Below are 15,216 nucleotides of genomic sequence, written 5' to 3'. Positions count from 1 at the left end.
TCTTATTTTGAAACAAATGTTCTAATATCAGTAACAAAACCAAGGTTAATTAGCTTGAGGGAGAATATTACTTCTAGCTTGAGATGTCTTGAAATATAGAACTGAAAGGTTTTGGAGTTGTTTTCTTCTTTATAGTGACGTTTTTTGGATTCAAAATACTTGTAATGATCTGTGTAGGAATTATGCATAATATTCCTCCATGCTTTATAACCTTGGGGGATGTTATTCTTTTGAAAGAGGGAGCATAGCTGAAACTTGGATATGAGTTGTTTGCTTTGAGCACCCCATCATATGAATAAGGGCACAGGCATTTTTGTTTGCTACAGCCACAGACTCTCTTGTACTGCAACTGAAAGCCAAAGAGAAAAAGATGCTATGTTGGTAAAAGCCTTCCTCAAAGGAAGGATAATGCAAAGGCCTAACAATGATACAAAAATTAGAAACTTGCACACAAAACTCCATCATAGTATTGGAAAAGAAGGAAACAATGAGGATGAACCTAAAGATTTTAGCAATCTCATTAGCTGGTTCAACTTTAAGAGATTTAGGACAGGTCATGGCTCTCAGGGTTTGAAATCAGCAAATGCTTTAATAAAACTGCTTTCTCAGGAGTTCTGCAATGGCTTTTGCGGCACCTGTTCTTAGTGCCAAGCAGTGTTTCCTCTCTCTAAGAGCATAGTGAGCAGCTGCTCTGAGAGACGCAGCATTAAACACAACAGCACAACTAATGTTTAGAATTCATCCCTCTGCAAAAATATCAAGGCAAGCACAAGAGGGGCATTACAGTTTCCAAAAGCTGAAGTGAAACTGGTATATGACACAGCTTGGTCTGAGTTTCCTCACGCAGACTTCCATACTCAGTGGGAAGGACAGTACTCTAAAGCCTTTTGAGCTCTCCTTCTGTTCCTTCTTCTTTGCCTCAGTAAACTCATGTAGTGATGTAGGAGTGGAGTGGAGTGGAAATGCAACTCTCATTCAAGCTGTATATATGAACCAGGTATTATAAGGGATAAAGATTCCAAAATCGTTGTGGCTCCGCAGGTTATGGTTTCTGCTCTCACAGGGCATACTGAGACAACAAAGAAGTATGGAAACACAGCAGTGCATCTTCCATGGCATTGCCATGTGACCGTGTTCACAGGGGTTCTTTGATGAGGGAAGAGACGAGAATGTTGACTCCATGTTCAGAAGGCTTGATTTATTATTTTATGATATATATATATATATTACATTATAACTATAATAAAAGAAAAAGAAGGACAGGTTTTCTCAGAAGCTAACTAAGCTAAGAATAGAAAAGAATGATAACAAAGGCAGCTCTCTCAGACTCTGTCCAAGATAGCCCGGTCCTTGATTGGCCATTAATTATAAACATCCAAGATGGGCCAATCACAGGTGGACCTGTTGCATTCCACAGCAGCAGATAACCATTGTTTACATTATGTCTCTCAGGCCTCTTAGCTTCTCAGAAGGAAAAATCCTAAAGAAAGGATTTTTAGTGAAAAGATGTCTGCGACATTACCATCCTCTGTTTAGCAGCCCAAACTGGTGCTGCCCTGAAATATTCCAAGTTTAACACATCCTGTTCTGCCACCAAAGCACACCAGCACAAATATGTATCAACTAGCTAAAATGCTGACAAGAGACATGCAGATGTATACATGTGTGTGCACACACATGTATCAATGAAGACCAGATCTCAGAGTTTGTCAGATAAGGGAGATGCTTGAAAGGCACTACAATCCATAAAAAATAAACTAGGCGATGTAACAAAGCAGTTAGGGCTATTTAATGCTCTTTGCTTAACATTTTCCCTTTAGCCAGTTATTTTTGCTCCGTTACTATAGTTATAGGTAATTAGACTCCTAGAGCTTGAAGATCTCAGAGGAAGAGATCTGATCATTGTGAAAAATTCTGCTGTTGGGAATTGACAGTCTCAATGCACTGAGAGCACCTACTGCAAGTGAGCAAGGGTCTTCCTGTGGTGCTGTAATCTTAGAAGCATCCTAAAAACCTCAGATAGAAAATCTTTTCAAAAGGCAATGAGCAGCCTTATGTGGGCAACCTAATGCTATCTGCTTATTCAAGATTGTGTGAAGTGAGAGCTTCTTTTATGGCTTTTGTTTGTTTGCGGATTTCAGCTTCATCAGACAGTCACTGCCAGGAAAAGAGTTGAGTTTCTGACATGTCAGATTTCTTGTTGACTACATGCAAGGTCAAAAGAAATTTCAAGCCCCTTTCTGATCCTGTGAACCAAGGATACTCCATTTTAGAAAATGAAGTTCTGATGTGCTTTTCAAAATCATACAATGTAGCTGAAGAGACAAGTAGAAAGCAAAATCTTAAATGATTTTAAGCAGCTTCTCCAGTAACAGAATCTATTACAATTCAGCATTAGAAAACTTTTAAACAAATTTGGAAAACCAGACTAGATTCTGGCTTGCAAGGAAACTGCAAAGAATTCCCAAAAGTGAGCAATTTTTTTTCATTGTATATTCTCATAGATACCTGGGCATCTCATTACCCTAGAGGAAGAAAAACTAAATAGCACAGTAGTAGGCCCCTAGAGACAAAGAAAACAAAAATAAAGCCTTCCCCACCCCACCCCGCCTTGAAAAAAAAAAAAAAACCCAACAAACCAAAATGACAAAAACAACCAAACCTCAAAACCACAACAACAACAAACCAAAACAAACAAAAAACCAAAAAGCAGTTTTGCAAAGTTTCTCCACATACATTTTCCTTAGGGAAATGTATTCCAAACAGAGCCATTGGACAATATTACTATAAGCTTCCTAACAGTTTCCAAAACTCATAGAGCAACTCCTTGAATTCTGTTTAGCATGGCTGGTATACATATTAACAGACTAATCTCCCTCTAGATTTGTATGATTTTGGGAAATTAATTTAAAAATATTTTTGTAAGACTCCTTCACTTACCTAAGATGACTACATCATGCTTCCATACCATCACACAACTGCTACTCTCTTAAAAGCAGATCATCACAAGTTTCCAAAGCAAAGCTGGAGTCTCACAGGCCCTCTGCCAATTCCAAATACACATTAAGAACTTGCCGAAACAAGGTTTTTCAGACCTAAACTTTTTCCTACAAACTTATTCACAGCAGCAGCATTATGCTTTTCCTTGCTTTTTATTTTATACCCCAAGATGGTCTCTGCTTAGCAAGCAGCCTAATATTACTATTGCATCTTGTCCACAGAAATGGCATGTCACCCCACAAGGCTTATCTCACATCAGAGTTAGCACAGAATCTGTGGAAGGGAGCTCATGAATACTATAAATTGTTGGAAGTTTATTCCTGCTTGTGCTGCTCAGTTCTGCTTCCAACCCCCTCACTTGTTAGAGCTTCCTAAAGATCAATTTTTTACCATCCCCAAGAGAACAGGCAATACTTCATTCCTGTATCCATATGTCAAGGACTCCAAATGTAGGAGAAAAATGATTCTTTGCAGACCTGCAAAGAGAGTCAAGACTCCCTGCTCCACTTGTTCTCATAAAATTGTGGCGTAAGTTGAGGTAGGTGATATCTTGACTGTAGAAGAGGTGCTCTGGTACTTCCTCAAGGCTGTAGCATGAAAGATCAACCATGCTAAATCGCATAGACACAATCTGAAAAGAAAGAGAAAAAGCTGCAGCTGTGCAACAAATTTTCTCTGGAAGTCTAATGGAAGACCAAAGAATACAAATAATAAACAATTTGCAAGAACATGAAAGAACCCCTTGTACCTACCAGGTAGAGTCCATGTAGGAAATGGGAGTCCATGAAGTACAAGCCTATGCCCTTTGCTACATCCCTGACAAGGATGCATAGCTGGATACCAGCCAGGATTCACACAAAGCCCTGCTCTGTATGTGCACTGGGCACACTGCCTAAAGGCAAGGCTGTAAGACAGCCAGGGTAACAGAGGAAAACGGATCTTTCAGGAAACTCTATTGAGAAATCTCAAGTGCCTTCCAAAGGTGCAAGAAGCAACAGGAAGCAGCTGATTTTCCAGTTCAGTTCTGTGAGGTTTACAGAACCTCTGCCTAGCATAGCTGCTTCTTCTGTACTTCTAGCTACTTCTTTCTTTTATTAGCTTGTGGAAAGTATAAAATTTGAAACATAACTTGTTATAAAAAGGCTTCATAAATTATGGTTTTGCAGCATTTCATAAAGTCTCTGCAAATCTCATGTCCTTTCATAAAGTATGTTTTGTCTTGAGGTCTTCGGTGATTAATTTGACATTTTATGACCTGCTTTACCCTGAACTCATTTTGTATTTCTTAATATCCTTGCTGACCTACAATGTCTCTGTATCTCAAACCTCAAGGCAGCCCTGTGTATGTTCAGGTCATACTTCAAGCACATTCAAGTAGGGCAAATGCAATCTGTAGGTTTCTATGGCTGTAGTCAGCCAGTCCCTGAGGTTTGCTCTAGGGACCTGTGATTAAGTTAGTCTTGTAGGTGCAGCAGAGGTTAAAACAGCACAGAACTACTGCTCAACAATGTTGCACAGGTAGAGGAAAAGAGAAGGCTAAGAGAAAAATCTCTGTAGCCCAGAGCATGAAGGAAATAAAGCTGGAAAATGTCCTGGGTACTTTCTCCAGCATCGTAGCATCATCTCTGACTGCAGATCAAGCTTGCATCATAATAACCTTCCTGTGGTGTACCCTGCACCCACATCCAAACCACAGTGTCCCCATGGCCTCACCGTGGATGCCTGCCGGTGCCACCGCTGGCACTCTGCCAGCGTTTCAAAGGAAATGTGGTAGGTCTGAGCTTGCGCTCCAGCAGATGTGAAAGCAAGGGTGTACTGCCGACGTTTCATCTCTTCCACCTGCGGAGGGAGAATTGACAACAGCAGTCTGCCTAAGAGCCAGCAATGACAACTACTTGAAGTCTAGGGTGAAGTATTACTGACCACCAGTAACACTGCATTTTGCCGAAAATACTGCTGTAGTCACTGGAGAAAAACACAGAAGTAAATCCTGCTTAACATATTTCTGTTGAAATGGATACAAGAAGTAGTAATTTCCAGAGAGTCCATGCACATTGGCTACTGCTGTGAAAGCTGAGCAGTGTTTCTTTGTTTTATTAGCCTTCAGACTACTACCTAAGCAGAGCAAGTAGAAAGAGGTTTGGGCACGTTAATGCAATAATCTGTTAAAAAAGCCTACGTTAATCTCTTGTGGGCAATTCCCATCACTACTACATTTCTTCTTCCTTCCCAGGCTACAGAGAACTAAAAACAAAAAAAAAGCCTTACCTTCCCTCCAACGAGAGGCAAGATGTGCATCTTCCCTGCATGGCTGTCCTTCACTGAGGATACAATGAGGCACGTGCCACAGAGAGTGACGGAGCGCTCTGCCCACTTGTGCAGCTGGGTCTTTCCTTTGCGTACGTTATAGACTCCGGAGAGCAGGATGCGATCCAGCTGTTCCACCTGACATGGCTTTTCTGAAGAAAAAGGGGACATTAGCATTTACTGTCCATATGTTCTTCATTCTTATCTGTGAGTACAAATAAAACGGCTCTAACATGCAAAACCAGGTGTTGTAAAGAACAAGCAGACAAACTGCACTCCAAAAAAAAGTCTCATGCAGAGGACAAGCAACATCCTCAGTGCAGGAACAGCGGCTGACCAGCACCACTTGTGCCTCCCAGAGCAATGTTAGAATGGTTGCCATGCATCGTGTTTTTAATCCACAGACCTTAGCAAATCCACATGCTTGCCAAATATCCTTCGTTCAAATGCAACAGAAAAATAATTTTAAACTCTCATTGAGTCAGCTGAAGTCACTGAAATCATTAAATAAGTGGCTTCTACTGGACTTAAAAGGAAGTCCTGGAAAATCAACTACAAAGGAAGTTCTTTCCCTGAAGATGACCATCCTGGTTTTGCCTGAGATAGAATTAATTTTCTTCCTGGCAGATGGTACAAGGCTGTGTTTTGGCCTCAGTGTGAGAATAACGTTGATAACATAAAAAAAATAACACTAAAAAAACTGCTGTTTTGGTTGGTTCAGCAGCGCTCACCCAAGTCAAGGACTTTACAGCGTCCCATTCTCTGCAGGAAGCAGGTGCAGAAGAAACTGCAAGGGAGCATGGTTGTACCAGGTGATCCAAACTAGCAAAGGGGATATTTCCCACCACAGAACACCATGCAGTATACAAACTTAAGGAACTGGGAGAGGAGGGCTGAGCACTGTTAGAGAAAGGGCACTGGTGTGATGAGCAGTGTATTGTGGATCACTTGTGTCTTATTCCTCTCTCTTTGTTATTTCCCTTTTAATTACAATTATTATTAATTTACTTTATTTCAATTATTAAACTGTTTTCAGTCCACAGGTATCATCTTTTTCCCATTCTCCTTCCCATCCCATGGGGGAAAGCAGTGTGTGAGTGAGCAGATGAGTGGTGCTAATTGGGTGGCTGAGGTAAAACCACAAAAGTCCTTTTAGGTGCCAAACCTGGAGCACTAAGGGCAGAGACAGATCTGACCAGAGTGTGTTAAAACAGATTTGCTATAAGCATTTATTGCTTTAACAGTGGCTGGTCACAATATTGATTGGTTTGCTCAATTTTCTTGCACTTGTTCTCAAGGCTGCATTATGTAACACCTTATCTGCTATAAAGGCTGGGTTAAGGTTATGGTGTATTTTGTAATGTGGTCTGTGTGCTCAGCATGGCCCCTACCTTTGTGCTCTGGTGCCATTTAGTGGAAAATATCAATAATGACACCATTTGCCTTTTCTCCTCAGAGAGCCCGCCTAGGGAGTGGATACTTCCCACATCCTCTTTTTCTCCTCCGGGTTAATTACAACAATTACATTTGGGAATTTTTAATATCCTTGGGATGTTGAAACCAGTCTGGTTCCCTATTGCTAGGCATCATGAATGTGGTTCAGGTCTTGTTTAGGGAGAAGCAACTATTTGTGGCTACTCCAACCCTGTGACAAGCCACTGCAACTACTCCGACTGGACTGGAGTCAGACTGCTGCCAGTTGCTGCTGTGCTGGCCATACTCAAGGTCGACCATTCCGCTTCTGGAGTCGGGGTTACAGAGGATTTGGAGCCCACAATATTGGGCTGAACTGAAAGAGATACTGGTAGCATATGAAGAGGTTTGAGCTGTTTCAGAGCTGATTGGCACTAAGGTCCAGCTGCTCCTGGCACCCTACTGGGGTCCTGGGCTGGATGTTCAAAATGATGCTATGTGGAGTAAGCAGGTCACACTGATCACAAAGCAAGTTTGAATAAGAAAACCATACTCCAAACATTTATCAGGAGCAAACAGTTAACTACGAACTAAAGCTGTAACATTCTTTCTCAGTTAGCAGGATTTTCAGCTTGCCAAATCTAAAATACTGACGTGATGTCCATATCTGGCTGAATTTAGCTGAAACATGCAGTTGTTTATTTACAACAATAGCTTTGTTTCACACACATGACATTTGACATAAGATATCCTTTACTGGTAAGAAACTGTGAGAACCCACAGAAAAAATTGCTTTGATTTCACCAGGCTGAAAGACCAGCCCCATACTTTTAAGAAAACACTATTATGGGACTAAAAGTGGTATCCTACTACTAACTGCCACAGCAGCACTGCTCCAAGCATTACTACGCAGCTGCACCAATGCTCCAGTTTCCCCCTCTGTCCAAAACCATGACACCTCTCCTATGGAGACGGGCTGAGAGAGTTGGGGTTCTTCAGCCCAGAGCAAAGAAGGCTCTGGGAAGACCTTCTTGCAGCTTTTCTATATATAAAGGCAGCTTATAAGAAAGACATAGAGAGACATTTTATGAAGGCCTATAACGGCAGAACAATGGGCCATTGTTTCTAAACAGAAAGAGGGCAAATTTACACTGGACATAAGGAAGAAATGTTTTATGGGGAGGGTGGGGAGGCCCTAGCACAGGTTGCCCAGAGAAGCTGTGGCTGCTCCATCTCTGGAACTGTCCAAGGCCAGGCTGGGTGGGGCTTGGAGAAATCTGGTCTAGTGGAAAGTGTCCCAGCCCATGACAGGAGGGTGGAACTAGATGATCTTTAAGGTTCCTTCCAACCCAAACCAGTCTGTGACGCCACGATTCTAAGTAAAGTTTTTCTGTGTAAAATCCATTACTTCCTCCCTTATGTTCTCAGGTGCAGACTTTGCAAAATTATTGTATCATCCTCCATAGCATTCCCTCTAATTCCTCCCCTACCTTTGAGAATCACTTTGTCAGCATTTGCTTAAAACAGGTCTCCTGAAAACACTTCAACCCTTATCCTTCTTCCTTCATCACTTTCTTCTAAGCAGACCAGACACCCATGCTGACTGAAACTATTCAATTACATTTTCTATCTACTTGGTTCCATTAAGTTGAGTTGCTGTTTGTGAATCCTCGGCAGTTCCTGCTTGACATACCCAAGCTTTCATTTTTTCCTCAGAAGTTCTCCATACCCCTATCCTTGATGCCTCTACTCCTTCCAGCTGAAGTAACTTCCGACTCCCTTGCTCCATAAATCCAGACTAGGCATGTCAGACTTCATTCCATCTGTTACACTCCTTGTTTTGCAAAAAAAAAAAAAAAATTTATATTTTTATATATATGGTGTATACAGTATCCACGCTGTTTTGCCTGTTCTTACACACAGTTCCCAGACAAAATGGGTTTGTCTCAGATAGCAGGGTGAAGAAGCTGATTTCTTATAAATGCATTTTTTTGACACTGAATAACCAAAAGATGGCTAGCAGCTTAGCCTGGCTGCCCAGATCCACAGTGCAGAAACAATTTTCCATTAAAAACATCTTGTTTTTTTTTTTTTTTTTCTGAAATGCAAAAAGTAGACAGGTGAAGTACTTACAAGTAAGAAAACAATCTCCTCATTATCTTTCCTCACCCTCATTTCTTTTATATTTCCTGTTTACTTCAGTGAATTCCTTTTCTGACTGCTAGTACCACATGCCCACAGGCCTATGCTTGCTATCTGTGGCTCCTTGTGTATACTGTCTCCTGCCCAAACCAATTCAACAGGCCACACTCCAAAGTCTTGCTTCTGCAATCCAGTGCCCTAGGGTTCTGATGGCAGCCTGCATTATCATTAACCAGCTGGCACCTTCACTCTTCACTATTAAAAGGTTGTGGAGGTATTTGACCAGGAGCTTCCTTGCACATATCCACAAACTTTTTGTAAATACAATCTTCATGCATATCTAAACAGAACTCCCTAAGTCATCAGTTGCAATATTTGAATCTAAAGACAACAGAGCAATCTTGTGCCCTCCTGTGGACCTGTCTTTTCTCAAGTCATGGACAGGATCAAGAAAACTACAGAAGTGTGATTTTTTTCCTAATAATCTTTAAAATGCTTTATTTTAAGAAATGCTTACTGGTGCTGCAGGTGCTTGATGTAGCCCTCTATAAGCCCAGCAGGCTGATGACTCAGGCTTTAGCCAAGCTCCAGCTCATAGTTACAGCTGCAGGAACAGTGACAGTGCACACACACAATTTCTTACCACTGTAAAAGCGAATCATACAGCTGAGATCAGAGTTTGCTGCCTCTTCCTGCATTCTGAGAGGATCATCAAAACCCAACCGAGCCAAGTAGTCATACACAATCTGAAGGGGTTTTTCTGTGGGCTCCAGCCTCCTGTCAAAACATACAAGAAAGAAGTTTGAGAATGCAAAAGAGATTAAACAAGTCTCAGTACAGCTAAAGCATGAGGAATACTGACACACATCTGCTCCTCTGAAAAGGTCTGGCAAGCACAGACTCTTGGGTCTCTGCTCCCTGCTTGACAAGCAGCACTTAAGAACTGCAGCACTTGTGAATTACATTGCAGAAGAGAAACACAGAGAAACAGCAATTGGCATAAGCCACACAATTCATGGTGAATATTTCTATTTCATGATTTAAGGAGCACCAGGAGGAATCCATGACAAGACACAAAACCAGAAATACAAAAAAAAAAGCAGATGGCAAGTAATTAAAAAACCCTGTGTATAATGTCTCAAAAATATAAAAAAAAATTGTAAATTTTTCTTCTGAATGCAGCTTAGAGCAAAGCATTTGAAGAATCCTCATGAAGAATCATAAAAAATCCCAAAGCAAACATAAGACAAATTTCCTACTCTCTTCAATTCACATCAGTGGCTAGATTCTTATGCTTTGGCAAGTTAACTCAACCAGTATATTTAAAAGGATGTTTTAGAACTATGGCAGAACACAGGAAGGACTCGGTGGCTAGCTTGAATTAACAGCAATAAGAGAAGGTTCTCCTGAAACATCAGATTTAGTGTATTCAGAATGGAAAACATCTTTTCTGATCCTCTCTTCTCACTTTTTCCAGGGACCCCGTATTGTGATTTTCTTCAATAAAAACAACAGAGTTTCTTGCTAAATTACAAGTTTTATTTTAGGGAAAAAAATATTAGTGTAAAAGATTAGGCACTGTTAGGTAGGAGTTAAAATATATGGTAGGAGTTAAAATATATTGTTCCAATAGTCTACTCATTATCCAACGTTAAAAATCCCCATTTTTAATCTAAACATACCTACCTTCAGATTACAGTTACTGGATCTTAATGGTCTCCTCTTTTTTAAACAGGAGTTTATAAACCATGTCACGAAACATTTGAAACTTCCACTTCAATATAAGGCGCGAGGTACTTTTAAAACTATTCTTGCAGTAGAATGGGTCTACTTTTGTTCAAAAGGACTTTTACCACCAATTTTTTTTTTAGTTTATCCCTACTCTGTAAGCACTAACATGATTGTTCCCTGTATCCATGTACTGACTTCACAAAACCGCACATACACTTTAGTTCAGCCCAAACACTTTTCTGTTCTTGGATCAAACCTGCTCTAGACTCATATCCCTCTAATGCGCAAGTCCTCCTGAACTGCATCTTTTGGCAACCTATAGCCTCCTTCCTCTCCTTTGCAGTATTTAGTACACTTGTCTTTCACATAAATCTACCCAGTGACACTGAAAAGCAGTGTTTTCCAGGAAATACTGCATACTAAACCGTCTAGAGCAATCTGCTGCACTGATTTCTCAGTACCCATCACTCCCTCCATTCATGCCCTCCTGAGCTCATACCTTTTAGCCACAGGTTATTAACAGGGCAAACTGAACAATGCAAGTTTACATTTTTTCCTTCAAACAGCTCCTCACCCAAAACAAGATGCTTACACTGAATAACAGTTTCCAGTTTGTAAGATATTAGCCAATAAGTTCTACTGGTTTGTGCATTGCTTTTCTCCCCATGACATCAGAACACAGAACCTGAGGCATTTTGGGCAGGAAGGGCCTTTAAAGATCATCTACTCAAACCATCCCACCATGGACAGGGACATCTTCGACTTGAACAGACTGCTCAGAGCCCAGTCCAACATCTCACTGCAATGAATGACTAATACCTTTGGCAACGAAGCTCAAAATTTTGAAGCATCAAGATAGAATTTGCTAGGCAGGACCTGTTTTGCATTAAACTTTGTTGACTTGCATACATTATTTATACTGTGCGTCTTAATGGGAAACATTTCATTGCTGTATGTACCAAACCTTTTCACTTCTTCGCATATCTTCTTAGGAATAAGAATATTTCTGATTGCTTTTAATTACTATATCAGAGTATTTCACTATTACTGACAGCTTTACAAATGTCATCAAATAATTAAGGCAGGACTGATTTCATAAAACATGCACCATTTACAAGTACCTAGTCATCCAGGCTTCCTTTGGAGTCACCAAGACACATCTCAAGAAGTATAATAACTCAGGTATTACAAGCAGATACATTGCAACTCTCACTTCACACACAGGACCTCTGGATCAGAAGAAGGATTACTCTCAAACAAAGTTTATAGCCTAAAAAGGCAATGTAGCTGATAGTTGGAGAGCAAGCAATGTGGTGTGAAACTGGCATCAGCTCACATTAGAACTGCACAAACTCATCCTGTTCAGAGCTCAACACAATGAGCTCTGAACACTGGCACATGCGAGAACACGTGGCTGTCACAGCAGCTGCAATCTGGCGCAAACAGCCCATGACATCCTCAGCGGTATCACACATCAGGGACTGAATATTTCATTTGCTCACAGCAGCTCTCGGGAGAACAGGTGCAAAGGCTTAAGGAGACAGAAAAGCCAAAAAGAAGGAGCAACAGTTTCAGTTTCATTCCTGTTGCAACTGTAGCTCTCCATAAGTAAGGGTCAAGTTTTCGCATCTTGGAAGCTAAAATTTTGGTTGCGAGCGGTATCCAGAGCAAAGAAGGTATCCCTGCAATTCTCGTTTAACCCCTCCCTCTGCAGGAAGATATAATTTCCAGATATGAATGGATACAAGCATAAAAAAAGATTCTGGCTAGGAGAAAGCTCAAGATCCTTGAGGTGCATTGTGGAGAAGAAAAAGTTCTTCCAGAAACTGACTTGAACTCATAGAATTGAAACGGAAACAGAATGATCACAAGGACATTGCTGAATATTTAGACTGAATACATAAAAGAGCTTCTGCTATTCTTCCATGCAGCTTTCAGTCTTCCAAGCCAGGTGCCAAACCAACATCTGTGATGCTCTGGAAAGAAAGTCACCTGCTGATATTAAAAGGGCGAAGAATTCAGAAGCTGTCTGGGAGACGCATGTAGTTATGGTAAGATGTGATCAGATATTTAACAAAGCAATTTGTATAATGAACATGTTATTAAAGTAATTGGTAAAGTTTGTTTGAGGAAGGAATTATCTCAACGGGGCATGAGGATAATCTTGGGCACTCTGTCATCTTCCTGTGGACATGCAAGTAGATACCACTGAGGTCTGCTTCCTGCTACTAACACAGGGGTTAGTGAAGCAATACTGGTAACTCCTGCTTCCCTACCAAGAACCGCTCCAGTGGGAAGCATTTCAAGGATCTCTCCTGTGACAAACACCTTCTGAGAATTACAAGGAATAGACACATCATAACCAAGAACTCTTTACAAAATTTATGACAAATCTTAGCCAAGTCCTAGACATACCAAGAGGTAAAAGGAGTGGGAAGTAATAATTTAAAGCTCAGGACTTGCTTCCAAAAGGCTGGCAGCAATTTGCTGCCAATTTCCTAATCAGTGCAAAATCTGCAACAAATCAAAGACAGGCACAGCTAGCTAGCATGAGAAGAGAGGCTGAAAAGAATTCAAATGCAAAAGCCACTTCAAAAGTTAAATAAAGTCAAAATGTATCTCTCTGAACACATCTACAACCTTTACCTAAGCTTTTTCAGGATCTGCATGAAAGGCTCTGCCCTTCCTTAAAAATGCTGAAAAATCTGCTTGCTATTAGGGTCCTAAACATGGCAACTTCCTTACAAATTTTTCAAGCAAGAAACAGAGGTTTCCAGCTGCCTCAGTGGCAGTGTTCAAGTGTCCATCTGTTCTCATACAGCATTTCTAACTAATCCATCCCTAATTCCTGTAACCCTGCAAATGGTTCTAATCAACCTTTTCCAACAGTCAGTTTTAAACAAGTCCTGCTCTCTCTGCATCTCCCACCACCAGCATTCCCACCCCATTACAGAGCAAACATACATGAGAGTTTTAAGAGCTGTACACATTTGACCTGTAACCTTCATTTCACATCAAAAATGCAGCTACTAGATCTGTTCAAAATGCATTGTATCTACTGCTTAGCCTTTAAGTAAGGAGACCACAGCAATTATTTGCTCCTGAGAACAGGAGCAGCAATTTTTTATAACTGAATCTTAAGTCCAGAAGAATCAGTGCAAAGTTTAAATCCTAACAAACTGAATGGGAGCTTCTAAACCTAGAGGAGTCCATTACACACTCACAGAATAAAGTTCACACACATTAAACCCTGAGCCATCTATTTTCAGCCTAAATTGACTTCTGGCATAAAACATAGCATCTGATGCTTAAGCCTTCTTTATACAACCCTTGCTACAATTTCTGTCTGCCTTTAATTATTTAGCTGGCAACTCTTCTCAGCGAAAAAAATTACTCACATGTAAATATTAAATTACATAACTGTGAAAGCACCTTACTTCTTTTGCTGAGTCAAAGTAACTGTTTACAGCCTCTTAAATAGATTAGGTTGTCCAGAGGCTAAAACCTCCATAACACAGAACATAACAAAGGAATATATAAACAGGTGTCTCTACTCAGAAAACGAGGACATATTTCTGGCTAGAGCAACAGTCAAACCCTCCTTGTTAAAACACATAACTACGAAGTGTGTAACCTCTATTTCACCACCATCTAATTTTTATGAAGTGCATGACTCAAGGCTGTACCTGACTGCCAGTTACTACCTCTGCCTGTTCCCTACCTGCCCTGCCAACAGGCATAGAGACACGCTGAACAACAGCCTCGCAGACCTATACAAAACATTTCTCAGTCAGGTTTATCCTTTCTCGGCCCTCACCTGACCAGGTCTCCATGAAGCTGCAAAAAGAGGTTTTTCCTCCCTTCTCCGTCGCAGATCTCCGAGGCTTGGGTGTCCACTGTACAGAGGACCAGGCGCAAGTCCGAGGGAGCCGCAGCCGCTGAGTCTCTTCCATAAACATACACGCAGCCTCGTCCGACGTCCCCTTTCAGCCAGATCCTCTCACGGGAGCCAACCCGACTCCTGCTCTGGCAGCTCCTGCTCCCGGTGCGCTTCACGTTCCTCTGCAAGGCAGCCCAGACCGAGCGTCAGCACCGCCTGCGGCCGCGCTCCGGCCCGGCCCCGCACCGGCCCGCTCCGCACCGGCAGCAGCCACTGCCATGGGAAAGACCAAGGTCGCAGCGGGCAAATGTCTCCCGCGTCCCGCAGCCGACTCTCCTCCACCCCACCGAGTCGCCCGGAGCGGCGGAGGCCTCGGTCCCCTCCTCACCTTCAGCACCCGGATGCCGCCGCGGGATCCGGCCCGGCACCCCCGTGTGCCTCCCGGCGCCGCCGCCTCGTCCTCCTCGGGCTCCTGCGCCTCCCTGGGCCCCAGCCCCGCAGCCGGGCCGGCCTCCCCCATGGCCGGCCGGACCCACAGCCGGGCCTCCGCGGCGCCGCCCCGGAAGCGCACGGGCCGTCCGGCCCAGGCCCCGCCCCGGGCGGCGGCACCGGCGGGCAGCGCTGCCCCTCCGGAGCCGCTCCGGGCCGGGCCGGGCCCCCCGAGCTCCGTGCCCGGCTGCGTCCGTGTCTTCCGCCAGCGAGAGGTGCCCAGTGCGAGCGGGGAAAAGGCACAGCTCACAGGA

At 42.5% G+C, this 15,216-nt stretch overlaps 1 protein-coding gene across 1 annotated transcript in view; it reads right to left on the bottom strand.

Annotated features, from left to right (window-relative positions):
- PHLPP2 (PH domain and leucine rich repeat protein phosphatase 2) overlaps positions 1–14,999 on the bottom strand; it is a 32,445-nt gene extending 17,446 nt beyond the window's left edge. The window contains exons 1-6 of the mRNA XM_066557137.1: positions 14,862–14,999; positions 14,411–14,655; positions 9,506–9,639; positions 5,269–5,459; positions 4,714–4,839; positions 3,477–3,631 (exon numbers count right to left, since the gene is read on the bottom strand). Coding sequence (XP_066413234.1) covers positions 3,477–3,631; positions 4,714–4,839; positions 5,269–5,459; positions 9,506–9,639; positions 14,411–14,655; positions 14,862–14,993 — 983 coding nt within the window. The 5' untranslated portion in view covers positions 14,994–14,999. The remainder of the gene's footprint in view (positions 1–3,476; positions 3,632–4,713; positions 4,840–5,268; positions 5,460–9,505; positions 9,640–14,410; positions 14,656–14,861) is intronic.
- Positions 15,000–15,216: the final 217 nt, after the last annotated feature.

This window comes from Molothrus aeneus, chromosome 11, assembly GCF_037042795.1.
Source record: "Molothrus aeneus isolate 106 chromosome 11, BPBGC_Maene_1.0, whole genome shotgun sequence".
Lineage (NCBI taxonomy): Eukaryota > Metazoa > Chordata > Aves > Passeriformes > Icteridae > Molothrus > Molothrus aeneus.
This window is presented reverse-complemented; position numbering and strand designations above follow the sequence as displayed.